This window comes from Gobio gobio (assembly GCF_949357685.1).
Source record: "Gobio gobio genome assembly, chromosome: 17".
In the NCBI taxonomy this organism is placed as follows: domain Eukaryota; kingdom Metazoa; phylum Chordata; class Actinopteri; order Cypriniformes; family Gobionidae; genus Gobio; species Gobio gobio.
This window is the reverse complement of record NC_137110.1, coordinates 15,455,120-15,471,461: the sequence shown is the minus strand read 5'-3', so window position 1 is coordinate 15,471,461 and position 16,342 is coordinate 15,455,120. Positions and strand designations below refer to the sequence as shown.

General features: G+C 37.2%; 1 protein-coding gene across 1 annotated transcript; it reads left to right on the top strand.

Annotated features, from left to right (window-relative positions):
• Positions 1-5,218: 5,218 nt before the first annotated feature.
• LOC307141279 (transmembrane protease serine 9-like) lies at positions 5,219-15,615 on the top strand (the record flags this gene model as incomplete). Its single annotated transcript, XM_079841338.1, has 15 exons — positions 5,219-5,267; positions 8,187-8,207; positions 8,301-8,469; positions 8,574-8,842; positions 8,922-9,067; positions 9,375-9,588; positions 9,670-9,783; positions 12,316-12,384; positions 13,322-13,342; positions 13,436-13,604; positions 13,703-13,971; positions 14,063-14,208; positions 14,486-14,699; positions 14,781-14,894; positions 15,336-15,615. 15 exons carry the CDS (start codon positions 5,219-5,221, stop codon positions 15,338-15,340), a joined length of 1,989 nt encoding a protein of 662 aa, XP_079697464.1. The 3' UTR covers positions 15,341-15,615.
• Between the last annotated feature and the right edge of the window lie 727 nt (positions 15,616-16,342).

Genomic DNA, 16,342 nt, shown 5'->3' with positions numbered 1-16,342 from the left:
AGTATGTCGTAACTCCATGGATTATTCGGAAACAGGAGGTTATTCTTCAGTGCTGCTTTGGAAACGTTGCACAGTGCATGTCAAAGATCTGCTGCACTGACTTCACTCAGGGGTTTAAATGTATATTGTTCATGTTCAACAAGTTTAACAACAGCACTCACCTCACTCCATTAGTAGAGTCTATTTTTCATTCTCTCTCTTTCTAGTAGCATGTAACCAGCAAGATTAATTGTAGACACTTTAAACTTTTTTTTTTTCTTCATACAGCATATGTACATTTTTTATATAAAAATGTTATATGCAATGACCTTGAATTTAAAATTGATGCTTTTGTGATTACAGTGCATTTCTGCAGACAAATAAGTGGGAGTTTAAATGAATATTTCTGTTACTGAATCATTTTATTATTTAGCAGTGTAGGTATATCATGGCTTTTATCAGAATCATTAAATACTTCAAAACACTGTATGTCCTTTAATGATGTTTTATTAACAATGTTCAGGAGGAACATACCTCCGCCACCTCACTATTGTCTGGTTCCTATCCCAGCCAGGGATGGTGAGAGTACCTACTCTGTGTTTGTGCCAAATTCCGAGCTTTGAGCTGCTAGGACAGCTTAGCTATCATAGCACATGCTAAATGTAACTTATTAAGCTCATTAATTTAATGAACAAGTAAGATCTTACAGTACTTGTCACTGGAATTAAAAAAGTTATTGCTTATAGGGTCTATGTAGTGTTCATGTATCTACTCTTCAGCACAATGGTAACCGTGCACAAAAACGTCAGCATAACAGAAACTCAAATATAACAGCAAATAAATGTCAAACATAACAGCATTAAACACTAACAGGTATTTTCCTTCATTAAAAACATGTAAAATAACACTTAATTGCAACAATTATTCTCCTCATCCAGTTATTTGCGAAGCATGCTGGGAACTGGAAATCCACTGCACTGTAAAAAACTAAAATTGAAAAAAGTTGAAATGTCAACTTGACATTATTTGTTTTCTGGAGAGATGCAACTATTCTGTAACAAATCTTCTGTAGTTGAACCAATTCAACATTTTGTGTCTATTAGAAACAGAAGTTCTTAATTTTTTATTGAAAATGTTTGGTCACCATTTTGCTGATGAGCGTTTCCTTTAGTTGGACAGTTTGACTCTTGGTGTTTTACGTGAGTTTGTAACAGTGTTTAACAAAACACTTAATTTGTTACAAAGAAAGCCGTAACCAATGATCAAGTGATCTAGATAACAGCACAAAGGGGAGTAGTTTATTACATTATTCCTGATCTAAAGTGATTATTTATGAATAATATATTGTTTTTACCAACAAAAGTTTTATACAGCAGATAAATCATTCTGAATTTGGATTTTTAAATACATTGTGGGAACTTTTTTAGAAACACATACAGACATCAAGAATCAGCATATGAATCTCAACAATGGTGACATGTTTCATGCCACAATGCATGCTGGGAGCCATAATTTTATTACTTTGTTGGCTCCCAGCATGCATTGCTGCATAAAGCATGTCACCATTGTTGAGATTCATATGCTGATTCTTGATGTCTGTGTGAGTCATAATACTATTTACTCTGTAATGTATTTTAAATTCAGAATGTCTGATCTGCTGCAACAAAGTTTTGCTGGTAAAATATTGGTCAGAAATAAGATTATTGATTTATTAGAGTTTATGAGGCTGAACACTTGATCATCTTGGTTTGTTTCTTAGCAACAAGTTATGTGTTTTGCTAAACACTGTTACAAATGCCACAGACTTACACAAAGAGTCAAACTGCCCAACCAAAGGAAACACTCTTCACCAAAATGGTGATGACCAAATGATTTTCAATAAAGAAAAATGCAACGTCTAAGCCTTCTGATTCCAATGGACAACATTTTTTTTTAATTGGCTCAACTACAGAAGATTTGTTACAGAATAGTTGCATATCTCCAGAAAACAAATAATGTCAAGTTGACTCAACTAAACATTTTGTGTGTCACAGACAACTTATTTTCAGTTCGTATAACTGTTATTTACCAAAGTTGAGTCAACAAGAATAAGCTAAGGGAAATTAGTAGTAAGATTTTTTTGTTGTACAACCTTACATTTTTTTTTACAGTGTTATCAAGACAATTTACAAGTTACTACAAGTTATACAACTTTAATTACTTTACTTAATTACTCAACATTATTATGTCAAAAGAACTCAACAAATTAATGTTTGCAACTTAAAAGTTCATTAAATCAATACATTTTAATTTTTAACCTGCAACCATGCATTTGTTTGGAACAGGCCCCTTTAACATCAGACATATTAAGGAGACAAAAGCTAACTCACCCTAAAACCGGTTTGTAGCACAAAGGATATTGTCTGGCCCACACACAACAAGCCAAAACTCATGCTAAAACCGGCTTGATGTGTGTGGGCCAGATATGGTCCAGATGACCTTTGCCACTGTCAGAACTGAGCCATATGTAGCCTACCATAGTTGGCCCAGATGAGGCCCGAAAATGTATGCTATCTAGGTAGGTTCTACACTATCCTGCAATTTTCGTTGGTTTCAAAACACTCCACGCTGCATATTACCTACCACTCTTTTTCACTTAAATAATATCTGCACCACATTTGCATAGGCTGTACTATTTGAATTGGTTGACTGCCAAATTAAAATATTAAACAGAAAGAGAAAATAACGTTATTAAAGGGATAGTTCACCCAAAAATGAAAATTTGACATTTATCTGCTTACCCCAGGCCATCCAAGGTGTAGGTGTCTTTGTTTCTTCAGTAGAACACAAATGGAGATTTTTAACTTCAACCGTTGCTGTGTGTCAGTCATATAATGGATGTGTAACCCTGTTGAAATATATTCATTAGTATAAGATATACACGATTGAATAAATCATTTCATAGTTTAATAAATACAATTTAAGGTTAAAAAAAATAAAGTTATGATTTTGCTCTATGAGAGAAAAACCTATTGGGTAATGTTCATGGTTTACTGAACAGCATTTAAAATGTTAATTATTTGTTGGGTAATAATGTATGTTAAAATGCTTTAAATATGCCTGTAAGAATAGGAAGAAAAAGTTACACAAATGTTTTGTGAATTTATTTTATTTCTGAAAGTTAGTGTATGAGCTAATCACAGCGGAGGTCAAGGTACACAGTACGGGAGACGAACGCGGGGGTTTTGCGCGAAAAGAAAAACACGGTTGCGGTGAATGCAATGCACGCACGAGATGAGTGAAAGTGTTCAATAAGGACTCTTATACCAATCGTTAATGGTGATACTTCTGTCTGTGTGAGTGGTAAACTCATTACAGTAAGACAGATATAAGTTTAAGTCAGCCGCTGATTTAGTGGTTACGTTTTGCATGGACTTTGCTGACAAGCTAGCGGCCAGCGACCTCGATTAGTAAAGCCTGTGTGGAGACTGACGATGATCAAAGACCCTGACGGAGCCGGATAGCGTTATCGAGTGGTGGACTTTGCTGAGATCGTCTACCATGTGAATCTTCTCTTCCTGTCTTTTCTTCAATGCGAATCCTCTCGTCCTGTCTTCTGCTGCTGACGCCTTTTGATCTTGTGCACGTGAGGTTACATTCACATTGAGTAAAGGTACCATTTTTGTTTGGCCTGTGTGGTGAAGCAGCCATTCGGTTTAAGGCTACAACGCACCCGAGCTACATTCAGGCCTGCATCAGCTGAACATTTAAAGGGTATTTCATATTAAGCTAGGGGTTTTTGCCGGCTATTTTATTTTCTTGGGCCCTTGTGTTTGATAATGTGAATTGGAATGCATTTGTGATTTGAAAAGTGAGTTTAACCAGATATATTTAATTTCTGACCTTTTTCTGAGTGAATCTGGTATACTTTTTTATAAAACAGTTGTGGTTACTGACTGTTTTGATATTTTAAGTTAATTAAGAAAAGAGTAAAATTGTGATTTTAAATAGGAAAGTGTTTCTAGAATAAAAGTAATTCCAGGACATTTCATTTCCTGTAAAAGTGTAAATATTAGTGCTTAATTAGTGATTTAAAAGGGAACAAGCATTTAATGTAATAAGTTAGTTACATTCACACACAAGTAAAACACGGATAAGTTTATTAGTGAAACCTCACTTATTTGATTAAATAAGTATTTAAAGAACTCAGGATAGCCACCTCTCATTATAGTCAAGCACGCTAGAGAGGCGCTACAGATGTCAATGGTGACTAAATCTATTAGGGTACAAAAAACATGCACAGACAACTTCAAATTAATCTTAATGTCTAATCTAATGTTTTAAGACACGAAACGATCGGTTTGTGCGATAAACCGAACAGTATTTATATAATTTTTTACCTCAAATACAACACCATGTCCAACAGCCCTGAAAGCGCAGCACTTCCGGAAAGGAAGGTCAATGTACATAATCTAGTGTAGAGACATCACTTCCTGTGTGTGAGGTCTCTACACGATCAGGCATAGTTTACGCAAACGCCAGAAGTGCTCTCGCGCACGTATACAGTAAACAATGAGTGACGTTTACGAGATACGAGCGCGAGAGAACTTCTGGAATTTTCGTAAACTACGCCAGATCGTGTAGAGACACGATCACCTTGGATGGCCTGGGGGTAAGCAGATAAATGTAAAATTTTCATTTTTGGGTGAACTATCCCTTTAACCAGTTCATGGCAATTTCAAATTAGCGTTTCTGTTCAGAACAATTCAACTTGATTTAATTTTTGTTTCTGCTCCTTGAACTGGTTCAGAGCCCTGATTTAAACAAACACTGACTCACCTATCCTGTGTATGTCTTTTATAAGTAATAATGGCTGCCATCTGACAGTAAGTTGTCACGTCATCATGCCCACTACAGCTCATTGTCTGTATCTGATAATAAAGGGTTTTGTCATTGCTTTTATGTATGTTTTTTCTTTATTCATGTGTCACCTGAAAGAAAGAAAGCAGTAAGTTTGAAGTTCTCAGTGAAGTCACTGGTTATACTTGTCAGCTTAGGCCTACAAAAAAAGAATGTGAAGAATAAAGCAGGGTGACAAAACAAAAAATGGAGGAGGAGCACTAGGAGAAGTGGGCAGGTGGGTGAATGAGCAGAAGAGCAATTTGAGAAGCACAACAACATATAAAAGGGACTGTAAGAGCCACTTTGTACCAAATTACCACAAGCATCCATTCTGCTAAAGAACAGGGACTGTGTGAAGATGTGGAGATCAACGTGTGTCACTTTGACCCTGCTCCTGTGTGTCAAAGGTAAGGTCTCATGGTATATCTGTTAAAGTGAGGATAACTGTTAACTGTTTTCTTAATGGCACAGCACACAAGAGCAGTCTAAAGGCTATGAAAATAATGACTTATTAACATGAAACTTGCAGTTCAGTAAGTGAATCATATGTTAAATCATTTGACTGTTACCTCATGGATTAGTGAGTTATTTCAAACACTTTATTAAAAGAGTCGACTCATAAGAACCATTTGTTCATCAATCAGACTTAACAGATTGCTGAGTAATCATGAAAAAATGACTCTTATGAGTCGGTTCTTGTTTTTGTGTGAAGCACACTGTGAAGAGTGCCGGCCGGTGCAAGAAACACTGACACGCTTGAGATGCATCACGTCAGAAATATGTTATGCCCACCAATAAGCTTGTTAACTTTAAATTTGAGAATTTTTTAAAATCATATTTCTGATTTATCTATGAATGCACCACCATTCTCACGCTGTGACAAACCGGGGGAAAACACACAGTGTAGGCTACATCCAGGTTCAGTTTTTTATATATATATATAATAGGCCTACAAAGCAAAAAGGTTTGTGAGAAAATCTGAGCAACATTCTTTTTAAAAATCCAAGAAATCATTCTTTCTTTGTTACTTTTACAAAAATCTATAATTTTTTTTACATGTGAGCCCCACCTACTGGGCATATGGAATGCACTTCCAGGATATGGGGTTAATGTCACGTGTTGAATAGGAAATAGTTGTGCTTGTAGCCCCTATTGTATCTGTTAGTTTTCTTATAATTATATTTCCCAGAATGGGAGTCTATAGGGCATCAACGGAACATGAGAAAATGATTAAATTTGGCACAGTTGTAGAGATGCTAATGGATAGTAATTGGACCAAATTTGGAGTGTCTAGGACCAACTCTATAGCGCCACCACCAGTTAAAAAAAATCCAACATTGAAACGGTTATACATTTTGAACCATTTGATCTAGAAAAATACAACTTAGTACACCCAATTCCACTCATCATGTTGAACACATTCAACATCTCACATTAAGACTGCCCATTAAAGTAATGGCCATTTTGAAAAGTACAGTATTCAGTTCTTTTGCTGCTACTCCTTCAAAATTTGTCCAATTCTTACAAAACTTGGCAGAGATGATCTTTGGACCGAGCTGCACAGAAATGACTGAACATCATTTTTTGTCCTACTGGTAGAAAAAGTTACAATGTCAAGAACATAATGAGGTCGACCCAAAATTGGTTCCAAGGCTGTATCTCGGCCAAACTTTGATCAATCAAAACGAAAATTGGTACACTTCATGATCTGAGGGTCCATGCCAAATTTGGGAACAGCGGCACCTACAGGTCATGAGATATGAAAAATGGCAATTTTTGCTCATAACTTCTGAACTTTTTGTCAGAGTTTGTGTCATGCCAAATCCGTTGATACTGGATATGTCAGGATCGGATGAACCCCCGTGTCCGCCATTTAGAATTTAGTCATAACTTGCAATATCTTTGGCTAGGCGATAGCTGCGGTTACGCCCAGAGATGTATAGTAACGAAGTAGAACTACTTCACTACTGTACTTAAGTACTAAAAGGCAGTATCTGTACTTTACTAGAGTATTATTTTTTTCTCCTACTTCCACTTTTACTTCAGTACATATTTTCGATGAGTTTAATACTTTTACTCCGATATTTTTTTTATGTGCTGCATCGTTACTCGTTACAATTATAAAAATGTTACGAATCATTCCATTCCAAACCCACATTACCGCGCATGAGAGAGAGAGAGCGCGCGCGAGAGTGCGAGAGAGACAGAGCGCGAGAGAGAGCGCGCGAGAGAGCCCCGCGAACGCGCATTCACTGTCTTTAAAACAACACGAGCGTCTTGCGCTCAAATTGCTCTCTATTTGTTTACATAGTTAATGTGCACTGTGAAGTAACATATACAAACAATGAACAGCTGTATTTTTATTAACTAAGATTAACAAAGATTAGTAAATACATTAACAAATGTATTGATGGTTAGTTCATGTTAGTTATTAGTCTAATATTAACTAATGTAAAGTTAACAAATCAAACCATATTGTAAAGTGTTACAAACAAATAATTTACTCAGAACACCTCTTGAAATGAGAATATAAGTGTGCTTACCCCATTTTTTTTTAGTAAGAGTGGTTATAGTAAGATTTAATGTTAATGAACTACAGTATTTTCAGGTTATTTATATGACAATATGTAGAAAAATTACCTACCAACATTGTGATTGTCCTTTAGCTTAATCATTTGAAATAATAAAAACAATATGATGTTCAAACTTTTGACTACTTTCTTTAATAACTACATAACACAATACTTGTACTTTTACTTTCAGTACTTGAGTAGTACATTTTAAAATAAACTACTTGCAATACTTAAGTACAAAATTTTTTGAATACTTTAGTACTTCTACTTAAGTGTGGTGCTTAAAGAGCACTTCAACTTCTACTCAAGTCACTTTTTTGATAAGGAACTTGTACTTTTACTCAAGTATGTGTCTCTAGTACTTTATACATCTCTGGTTACGCCTTCAAAATCTCAAGTCTTTGTAAAATTAAACAAATCGTTGTATGAGTGGCATGCTGGCAAGATTGCTTAATGAAATCCAGTGTTTAGCAAGCTTTAAACCATGTGAACTGTGCAATTAAATTCATGATAAAAAAACATACATCAAAATATCCAAACAGACCAAAACAAAAGCCACAAGGGCTTGGCCCCTCAATGGCTGCTTGCAGCTATGTTTTGTAATAAAACCGGTTTTCCCAGAGATGTTTTCCTCATGTTCAATGTCTCAAGTTAAATCTACCATTATCATAGCAAGGATATTTGGCAGGGTCATTATTGAGAGAAACATTCAAATTAATTATTCTAATGTGCACTTTATTTCTGCCCTTGCAGGTTCACTTTCTCAGCTGAATGGTAAGAGCTTCTCTCTTTCTTCAGATGTCAACATCAAGTCAAATAGTTCATGTAGATATGCTTATGTCAACAATCCTTCTCCCTTTCTCATAGTTTGTGGACAAGCCCCTCTAAACACTCGTATTGTGGGTGGTGTGGATGCGCCCACTGGATCGTGGCCGTGGCAGGTCAGTCTGCACAGCTCTACCTATGGAGGTCATTTCTGTGGAGGCTCCCTCATCAACAATGAATGGGTTCTGACGGCAGCTCACTGTTTACCTGGGTAAAATTCACATCAAAACACGTTTTTTATTGGTAGAATATACTTAGGTAGAATATAGTATATTGTTTTGTTCTTCTCTCACTTTCATGTCTGACTTTATCTAGTGTGACCATATCCAGTCTGAGTGTGTACTTGGGAAGGAGGACACAGCAGGGAGTCAATGCCAATGAAGTCATGAGAACTGTGAGAACGAAAATCGTTCACAGCTCTTACAACAGCAACACAAATGACAATGATATCGCTCTGCTGCGCCTGTCCTCTACAGTTACCTTCAATGACTACATTAAACCTGTGTGTCTGGCAGCCCAGAACAGCGTCTTCAGTGCCGGCACCAGCAGTTGGATCACAGGCTGGGGAGATGTTCAAACTGAAGGTAACACACACAAACCCATCAATTCATTAACTTTTAACATCACTAATTAATAATTATGTATGCGTTTGTGTACGTTCAGTGAGCCTACCTGCTCCTGGTACTCTGCAGGAGACTATGGTTCCAGTGGTGGACAATACTCGATGTAATTCTCTGCTGGGTTCTGGATCTGTTACCAACAACATGATCTGTGCTGGTTTAACACAGGGAGGCAAAGACACCTGCCAGGTACACAAAAAACCCTCATCCAGATTATTACTTCAATCTAAGCATGTACAGCTACTGTATATAATGCACTTCAACACCTACGGTATATTTCTGGAATTCACATTGCTCATTTAGTATAAAGGCTTGATGTTGAATAACTCTAGTAGTGTAAATGTACATGAAACACAATGGTCGTAGCTTCTGTGGGGCACAGGTTGGAGTGAAGACCCAGACTGCCATTTTCCTGTCACATGTCTCTGTCCCATCCTGATAAAAAGGCCACCAAAATGTAAAAAAACATCTCCTTTGTCTTTGTCTCTCTCTGTAGGGGGATTCTGGTGGTCCAATGGTGAGTCTGCAGTGTTCAGCGTGGGTTCAGGCTGGCATCACCAGCTGGGGGTATGGCTGTGCCGATCCCAACTCTCCTGGGGTGTACACCCGTGTGTCTCGATATCAGTCTTGGATCACGAGCAACATCGGTCAGAACCTGCCGGGATTTTTCACCTTCAACCCCCCAAACTCATGCTCCTCTGCCAGCCTAAGTAAAACTCTCTCTCAGACACCTACACACGTATATCCACCTAAAGCATACTCGTTTGATTAATGCTGGTTTGTATGTGCAGCCTCAACCTCCTGTAGGGGAAGATGCAACGAGAAGTACAACATTTCAAATCGCTGCAACTGCAATACTAACTGTGCAACAAAATGCTGCAGTGATTACAGACAGCGTTGTGCCAGTAAGTCCAAACACATTCATTTCCATAATACACAAAGAAACGCAAACAAAATTCATATAAAGTTGTGGTCTTAGAAACAAAATATAAAACATCTGATGCTAGTCACTTTCCCAGATTTCTTCACTTTTTTGCAATTAAGTTTAATTGACTGGTCTTGAGGTGATAGTTAATAAATGCATGAAGTCAGTGTTTTGTCTCCATTTTGAACAATATATCTACTGATTTGTATTATATTCATTTAAATCCTAACAAAAGTTCCTTTTGTGAAATGTCTTGCTTGAAACGTGTTCATTTATGTAAAATAAATGCCACTTGCTTTGATATATAAGGCAGATATACAGATTCAAGTATATTACTGAATTAAACATACACTTTGCATGTCCAAAAAGTAAAGACCAAAAGTAACTCTCTCTTGCTCCAACTCACTTTTGTCTTTGTGTCTTTGCAGCGTGAAGTATGTCGTAACTCCATGGATTATTCAGAAACAGGCGTATAAGACTTGCACACAAATCAGGTGATAAAACATCTTTATCTGCCTGTTCTGCCAGGAGATTTTACTTCAGTGCTGCTTTGGAAAAGTTGCACAGTGCATGTCAAAGATCTGCTGCACGGACTTCACTCAGGGGTTTAAATGTATATTGTTCATGTTCAACAAGTTTAACAACAGCACTTACCTCACTCCATTAGTAGAGTCTATTTTTCATTCTCTCTCTTTCTAGCAGCATGTAACCAGCAAGATTAATTGTAGACACTTCAAACTTGTTTTCTTCATATAGCATATGTACATTTCTTATATAAAAAATTGTATAGGCAATGATCTTGAATTTAAAATTGATGCCTTTGTGATTACAGAGCATTTCTGCAGACAAATAAGTGGGAGTTTAAATGAAAATTTCTGTTACTGAATCATTTTATTATTTAGCAGTGTAGGTATATCATGGCTTTTATCAGAATCATTAAATACTTCAAAACACTGTATGTCCTTTAATGATGTTTTATTAACAATGTTCAGGAGGAACATACCTCCACCACCTCACTATTGTCTGGTTCCTATCCCAGCCAGGGATGGTGAGAGTAGCTACTCTGTGTTTGTGCCAAATTCCGAGCTTGGAGCTGCTAGGACAGCTTAGCTATCATAGCACATGCTAAATGTAACTTATTTAGCTCATGAATATAAGTATAAGATCTTACAGTACTTGTAACTGGAATTAAAAAAGTTATTGCTTATAGGGTCTATGTAGTGTTCATGTATCTACTCTCCAGCATAATGGTAACCACAAAAACGTCAACATAACAGAAACTCAAATATAACAGCAAATAAATGTCAAACATAACAGCATTAAACACTAACTGGTATTTTCCTTCATTAAAAACATGTTAACCTTATCCAGTTCTATGCAAAGCATGCTGGGAACTGGAAACCCACTGGCCAATTTCCAATGTTATCAAGACAATTTACAAGTTACTACAAGTTATACAACTTTAATTACTTTACTTAATTACTCAACATTATTATGTCAAAAGAACTCAACAAATTAATGTTTGCAACTTAAACGTTAATTAAAACAATAAATTAGAATTTTTAACCTGCAACCATTTGTTTGGGTTATGGGAACAGGCCCCTTTAACATCAGACATATCAAACAGACAATGATCTAACTCACCCTAAAACTGGTTTGTAGCAGGCTATTGTCTGGCACACACACACAACAAGCCAAAACTCACACTAAAACCGGCTTGATGTGTGTGGGCCAGATAAGGTCCAGATGACCATTGCCACTGTCAGAACTGAGCCATATGTACCATAGTTGGCCCAGATGAGGCCCGGAAATGTATGCTATCTAGGTAGGTTCTACACTATCCTGCAATTTTCGTTGGTTTCAAAACACTCCACGCTGCATATTACCTGCCACTCTTTTTCACTTAAATAATATCTGCACCACATTTGCACAGGCTCTACCATTTGAATTGGTTGACTGCCAAATTAAAATATTAAACAGAAAGAGAAAATAATGTTATTAACCAGTTCATGGCAATTTCAAATAAGTGTTTCTGTTCAGAACAATTCAACTTGATTTCATTTTTGTTTATGTTCCTTTTAAAATTTTGTTCGTTTACGTTTTTTGTTTATGTTCCTTGAACTGGTTCAAAGCCCCGATTTAAACAAACACTGACTCACCTATCCTGTGTATGTCTTTTATGAGTAATCATAAAGTACAGCTCATTGTCTGTGTCTGATATTAAAGGGTATAATTATGTATGTTTTTTTTTTGTTCATGTGTTACCAGAAAGAAAGCAAGCAGGAAGTTTGAAATTCTCAGTGAAGTCACTGGTTATACTTGTCAGCTTAGGCCTACAAAAAAAGAATGTGAAGAATGAAACAGGGTGACAAAAAAATGGAGGAGGAGCACTAGGAGAAGTGGGCAGGTGGGTGAGTGACCAGAAGAGCATTTTGAGAAGCACAACAACATATAAAAGGGACTGTAAGAGCCACTTTGTACCAAATTACCACAAGCATCCATTCTGCTAAAGAACAGAGGGACTGTGTGAAGATGTGGAGATCAACGTGTGTCACTTTGACCCTGCTCCTGTGTGTCAAAGGTAAGGTCTCATGATATATCTATTAATGTGGGGATAACTGTTAACAAATACATAATACCGATAAAAAGTGAATATATTTTTGTTTTCTTAATGGCACAGCACACAAGAGCAGTCTAAAGGCTATGAAAATAATGACTTATTAACATGAAACTTGCAGTTCAGTAAGTGAATCATATGTTAAATCATTTGACTGTTAACTCATGGATTAGTGAGTTATTTCAAACACTTTATAAAAAGAGTCGACTCATAAGAACCATTTGTTCATCAATCAGACTTAACAGATTGCTGAGTAATCATGAAAAAATGATTCTTATGAGTCGGTTCTTGTTTTTGTGTGAAGCACACTGTGAAGAGTGCCGGCCGGTGCAAGAAACACTGTGACACGCTTGAGATGCATCACGTCAGAAATATGTTATGCCCACCAATAAGCTTGTTAACTTTAAATTTGAGAATTTTTTTCTCCTTTTTTAAAATCATATTTCTGATTTATCGAATGAACGCACCACCATTCTGACGCTGTGCGAAACTGGTGGGAAAAACGCACACATCCTGGTTCAGTTTTTTTTTTTTATTAAGATAGGCCTACAAAGGAAAAAGGTTTGTGAGAAACTTCGTTCTGAGCAACATTAATTAAAAAATCCAAGAAATCATTCTTTTTTTGTTACTTTTACAGAAACCTATAAATGTTTTACATGTGATCAACACTTACTGGGCATATGGAATGCACTTCCAGGATATGGGGTCAATGTCACTTGTTGAATAGTTAGGGGAAACAGTTGTGCTTATTTGTAATAAAACCGGTTTGCCCAGAGATGTTTTCCTCATGTTCAGTCTCTCAAGTTAAATGTCCCATTATCAGAGCAATGATCTCTGGCAGGGTCATTATTGATGGAAACATTTAATTATTCTAATGTGCACTTTATTTCTGCCCTTGCAGGTTCACTTTCTCAGCTGAATGGTAAGAGCTTCTCTCTTTCTTCAAATATCAACATCAAGTCAAATAGTTCATGTAGAAATGCTTATGTGAACAATCCTTCTCCCTCTCTCATAGTTTGTGGAAAAGCCCCTCTAAACACTCGTATTGTGGGTGGTGTGGCTGCGCCCACTGGATCGTGGCCGTGGCAGGTCAGTCTGCACAGCTCTACCTATGGAGGTCATTTTTGTGGAGGCTCCCTCATCAACAATGAATGGGTGCTGACGGCAGCTCATTGTTTACCTGGGTAAAATTCACATCAAAACACATGTTTTTTTTTATTGGTAGAATATACTTAGTATATTGTTTTGTTCTTCTCTCACTTTCATGTCTGACTTTACCTAGTGTGACCATATCCAGTCTGCGTGTGTACTTGGGAAGGAGAACACAGCAGGGGGTCAATGCCAATGAAGTCATGAGAACTGTGAGAACGAAAATCGTTCACAGCTCTTACAACAGCAACACACATGACAATGACATCGCTCTGCTACGCCTGTCCTCCACAGTTACCTTCAATAACTACATTAGACCCGTGTGTCTGGCAGCCCAGAACAGCGTCTTCAGTGCCGGCACCAGCAGTTGGATCACAGGCTGGGGAGATGTTCGAGCTGGAGGTAGAAAACACACACAAACCCATCAGTTCACATATACATCAACTTCTAACATCACTAATGAATAATTATGTGTGCGTTTGTGTACGTTCAGTGAGCCTACCTGCTCCTGGGACTCTTCAGGAGACCATGGTTCCAGTGGTGGACAATACTCGATGTAATACTCTTCTGGGTTCTGGATCTGTTACCAACAACATGATCTGTGCTGGTTTAACACAGGGAGGCAAAGACACCTGCCAGGTACAAAAAAACCCAATCCAGATTATTACAACAATCTAAGCATGTACAGCTACTGTATAACATATAATGCACTTCAACACCTACTGTATATTTCTGGAATTCACATTGCTCATTTAGTGTCAATGTACATGAAACACAAGGGTCGTAGCTTCTGTGGGGCACAGGTTGGAGTGAAGACCCAGACTGCCATTTTCCTGTCACATGTAACTTTTCCATCCTGGTAAAAAGGCCCCAAAATGTAAAAAAACATCTCCTTTGTCTTTGTCTCTCTCTGTAGGGTGATTCTGGTGGTCCAATGGTGAGTCTGCAGTGTACAGCGTGGGTTCAGGCTGGCATCACCAGCTGGGGGTATGGCTGTGCCGATCCCAACTCTCCTGGGGTGTACACCCGTGTGTCTCGATATCAGTCTTGGATCACGAGCAACATCGGTCAGAACCTGCCGGGATTTTTCACCTTCAACCCCCCAAACTCATGCTCCTCTGCCAGCCTAAGTAAAACTCTCTCTCAGACACCTACACACGTATATCCACCTAAAGCATACTCGTTTGATTAATGCTGGTTTGTATGTGCAGCCTCAACCTCCTGCAGGGGAAGATGCAACGAGAAGTACAACATTAAAAATCGCTGCAACTGCAATACTAACTGCACAACAAAATGCTGCAGTGATTACAGACAGCGTTGTGCCAGTAAGTCCAAACACATTCATTTCCATAATACACAAAGAAACGCAAACAAAATTCATATAAAGTTGTTGTCTTAGAAACAAAATATCAAACATCTGATGCTAGTCACTTTTTTGCAATTACGTTTAATTGACTGGTCTTGAGGTGATAGTTAATAGATGTATGAAGTCTGGGTTTTTTGTCTCCATTTTGAACAATATATCAATTGTTTTGTATTATATTAATTTAAAACTTAACAAAAGTTCCTTTTGTGAAATGTCTTGCTTGAAAAGTGATCATTTATGTCAAATAAATGCCACTTGCTTTGATATATATATAATGCAGATATACAGGTCGAAGTCTGTTTTATTACTGAATTAAACATACACTTTGCATGCCCAAAAAGTAAAGACCAAAAGTAACTCTCTCTTGCTTCAACTCACTTTTGTTTTTGTGTCTCTGCAGTGTGAAGTATGTCGTAACTTCATGGATTATTCTTCAGAGCTGCTTTGGAAACGTTGCACAGTGCATGTCAAAGATCTGCTGCACTGACTTCACTCAGGGGTTTAAATGTATATTGTTCATGTTCAACAAGTTTAACAACAGCACTTACCTCACTCCATTAGTAGAGTCTACCCCCCCCCCCCCTCTCTCTTGTTGTTGCATGTAACCAGCAAGACTAGTTGTAGGCACTTTAAAATTTTGTCTTCATAAGCACATTTCTTATATAAAAATGTTATATGCTAACAATGACTTGGAATTTTGTGATCACAGTACATTTCTGCTGAGTTAATAAGTTTAAATTAATATTTATCTAACTAAATTCTTGAACATAGTATTTATATTAAAACAATGTAAGTTTAATTATATGTCATGGCTTTTACAAATAATGTAAAATGAAAGGTATAACAGCTTCTCTTGCCTTATGCGCCGTTTTTCTCCTCTGTTTCCCTCAAATAAGCAAGAAGTAAGCACCTTTGGCGATTTAAATTATTGTAAATGAGCATAAGCCCCGTACGGTCTACCATGCTTTGTTTACATAGAGCTATCACAATTCCTTGCGCTCAGGCAGTTTGGCGTGACTTTGCCTGGAACGCTACAAAGTCGTGAGACGTGGTTTGAAGTCGTGATTTACGGGCTCAAAAACCTGCCTGGAACGCAGCATAACTACATACATTTCACAAATTACACACTAGTTACACAGAATTACACAGCAGGACCTTTGACTTTGAGTTTACAGTCTGAACCATCAATTTAGACAGGAAGGGTTCCTGATGCAATTACATTTTTTTAAAGGTTCTTTATAAGGAGAAATGTCTTCAATGATTGCATAGTACTTTAATGTTTATTGGTTTATTACTTTTTTTTCTACTGATAAAGTATTTTTACAAGCTGTTTAATTCATAAAATGTAATTGAAATGAATCCAAATACAACCCCAAATCAGAAAAAGTTGGGACAGTATGGAAAACG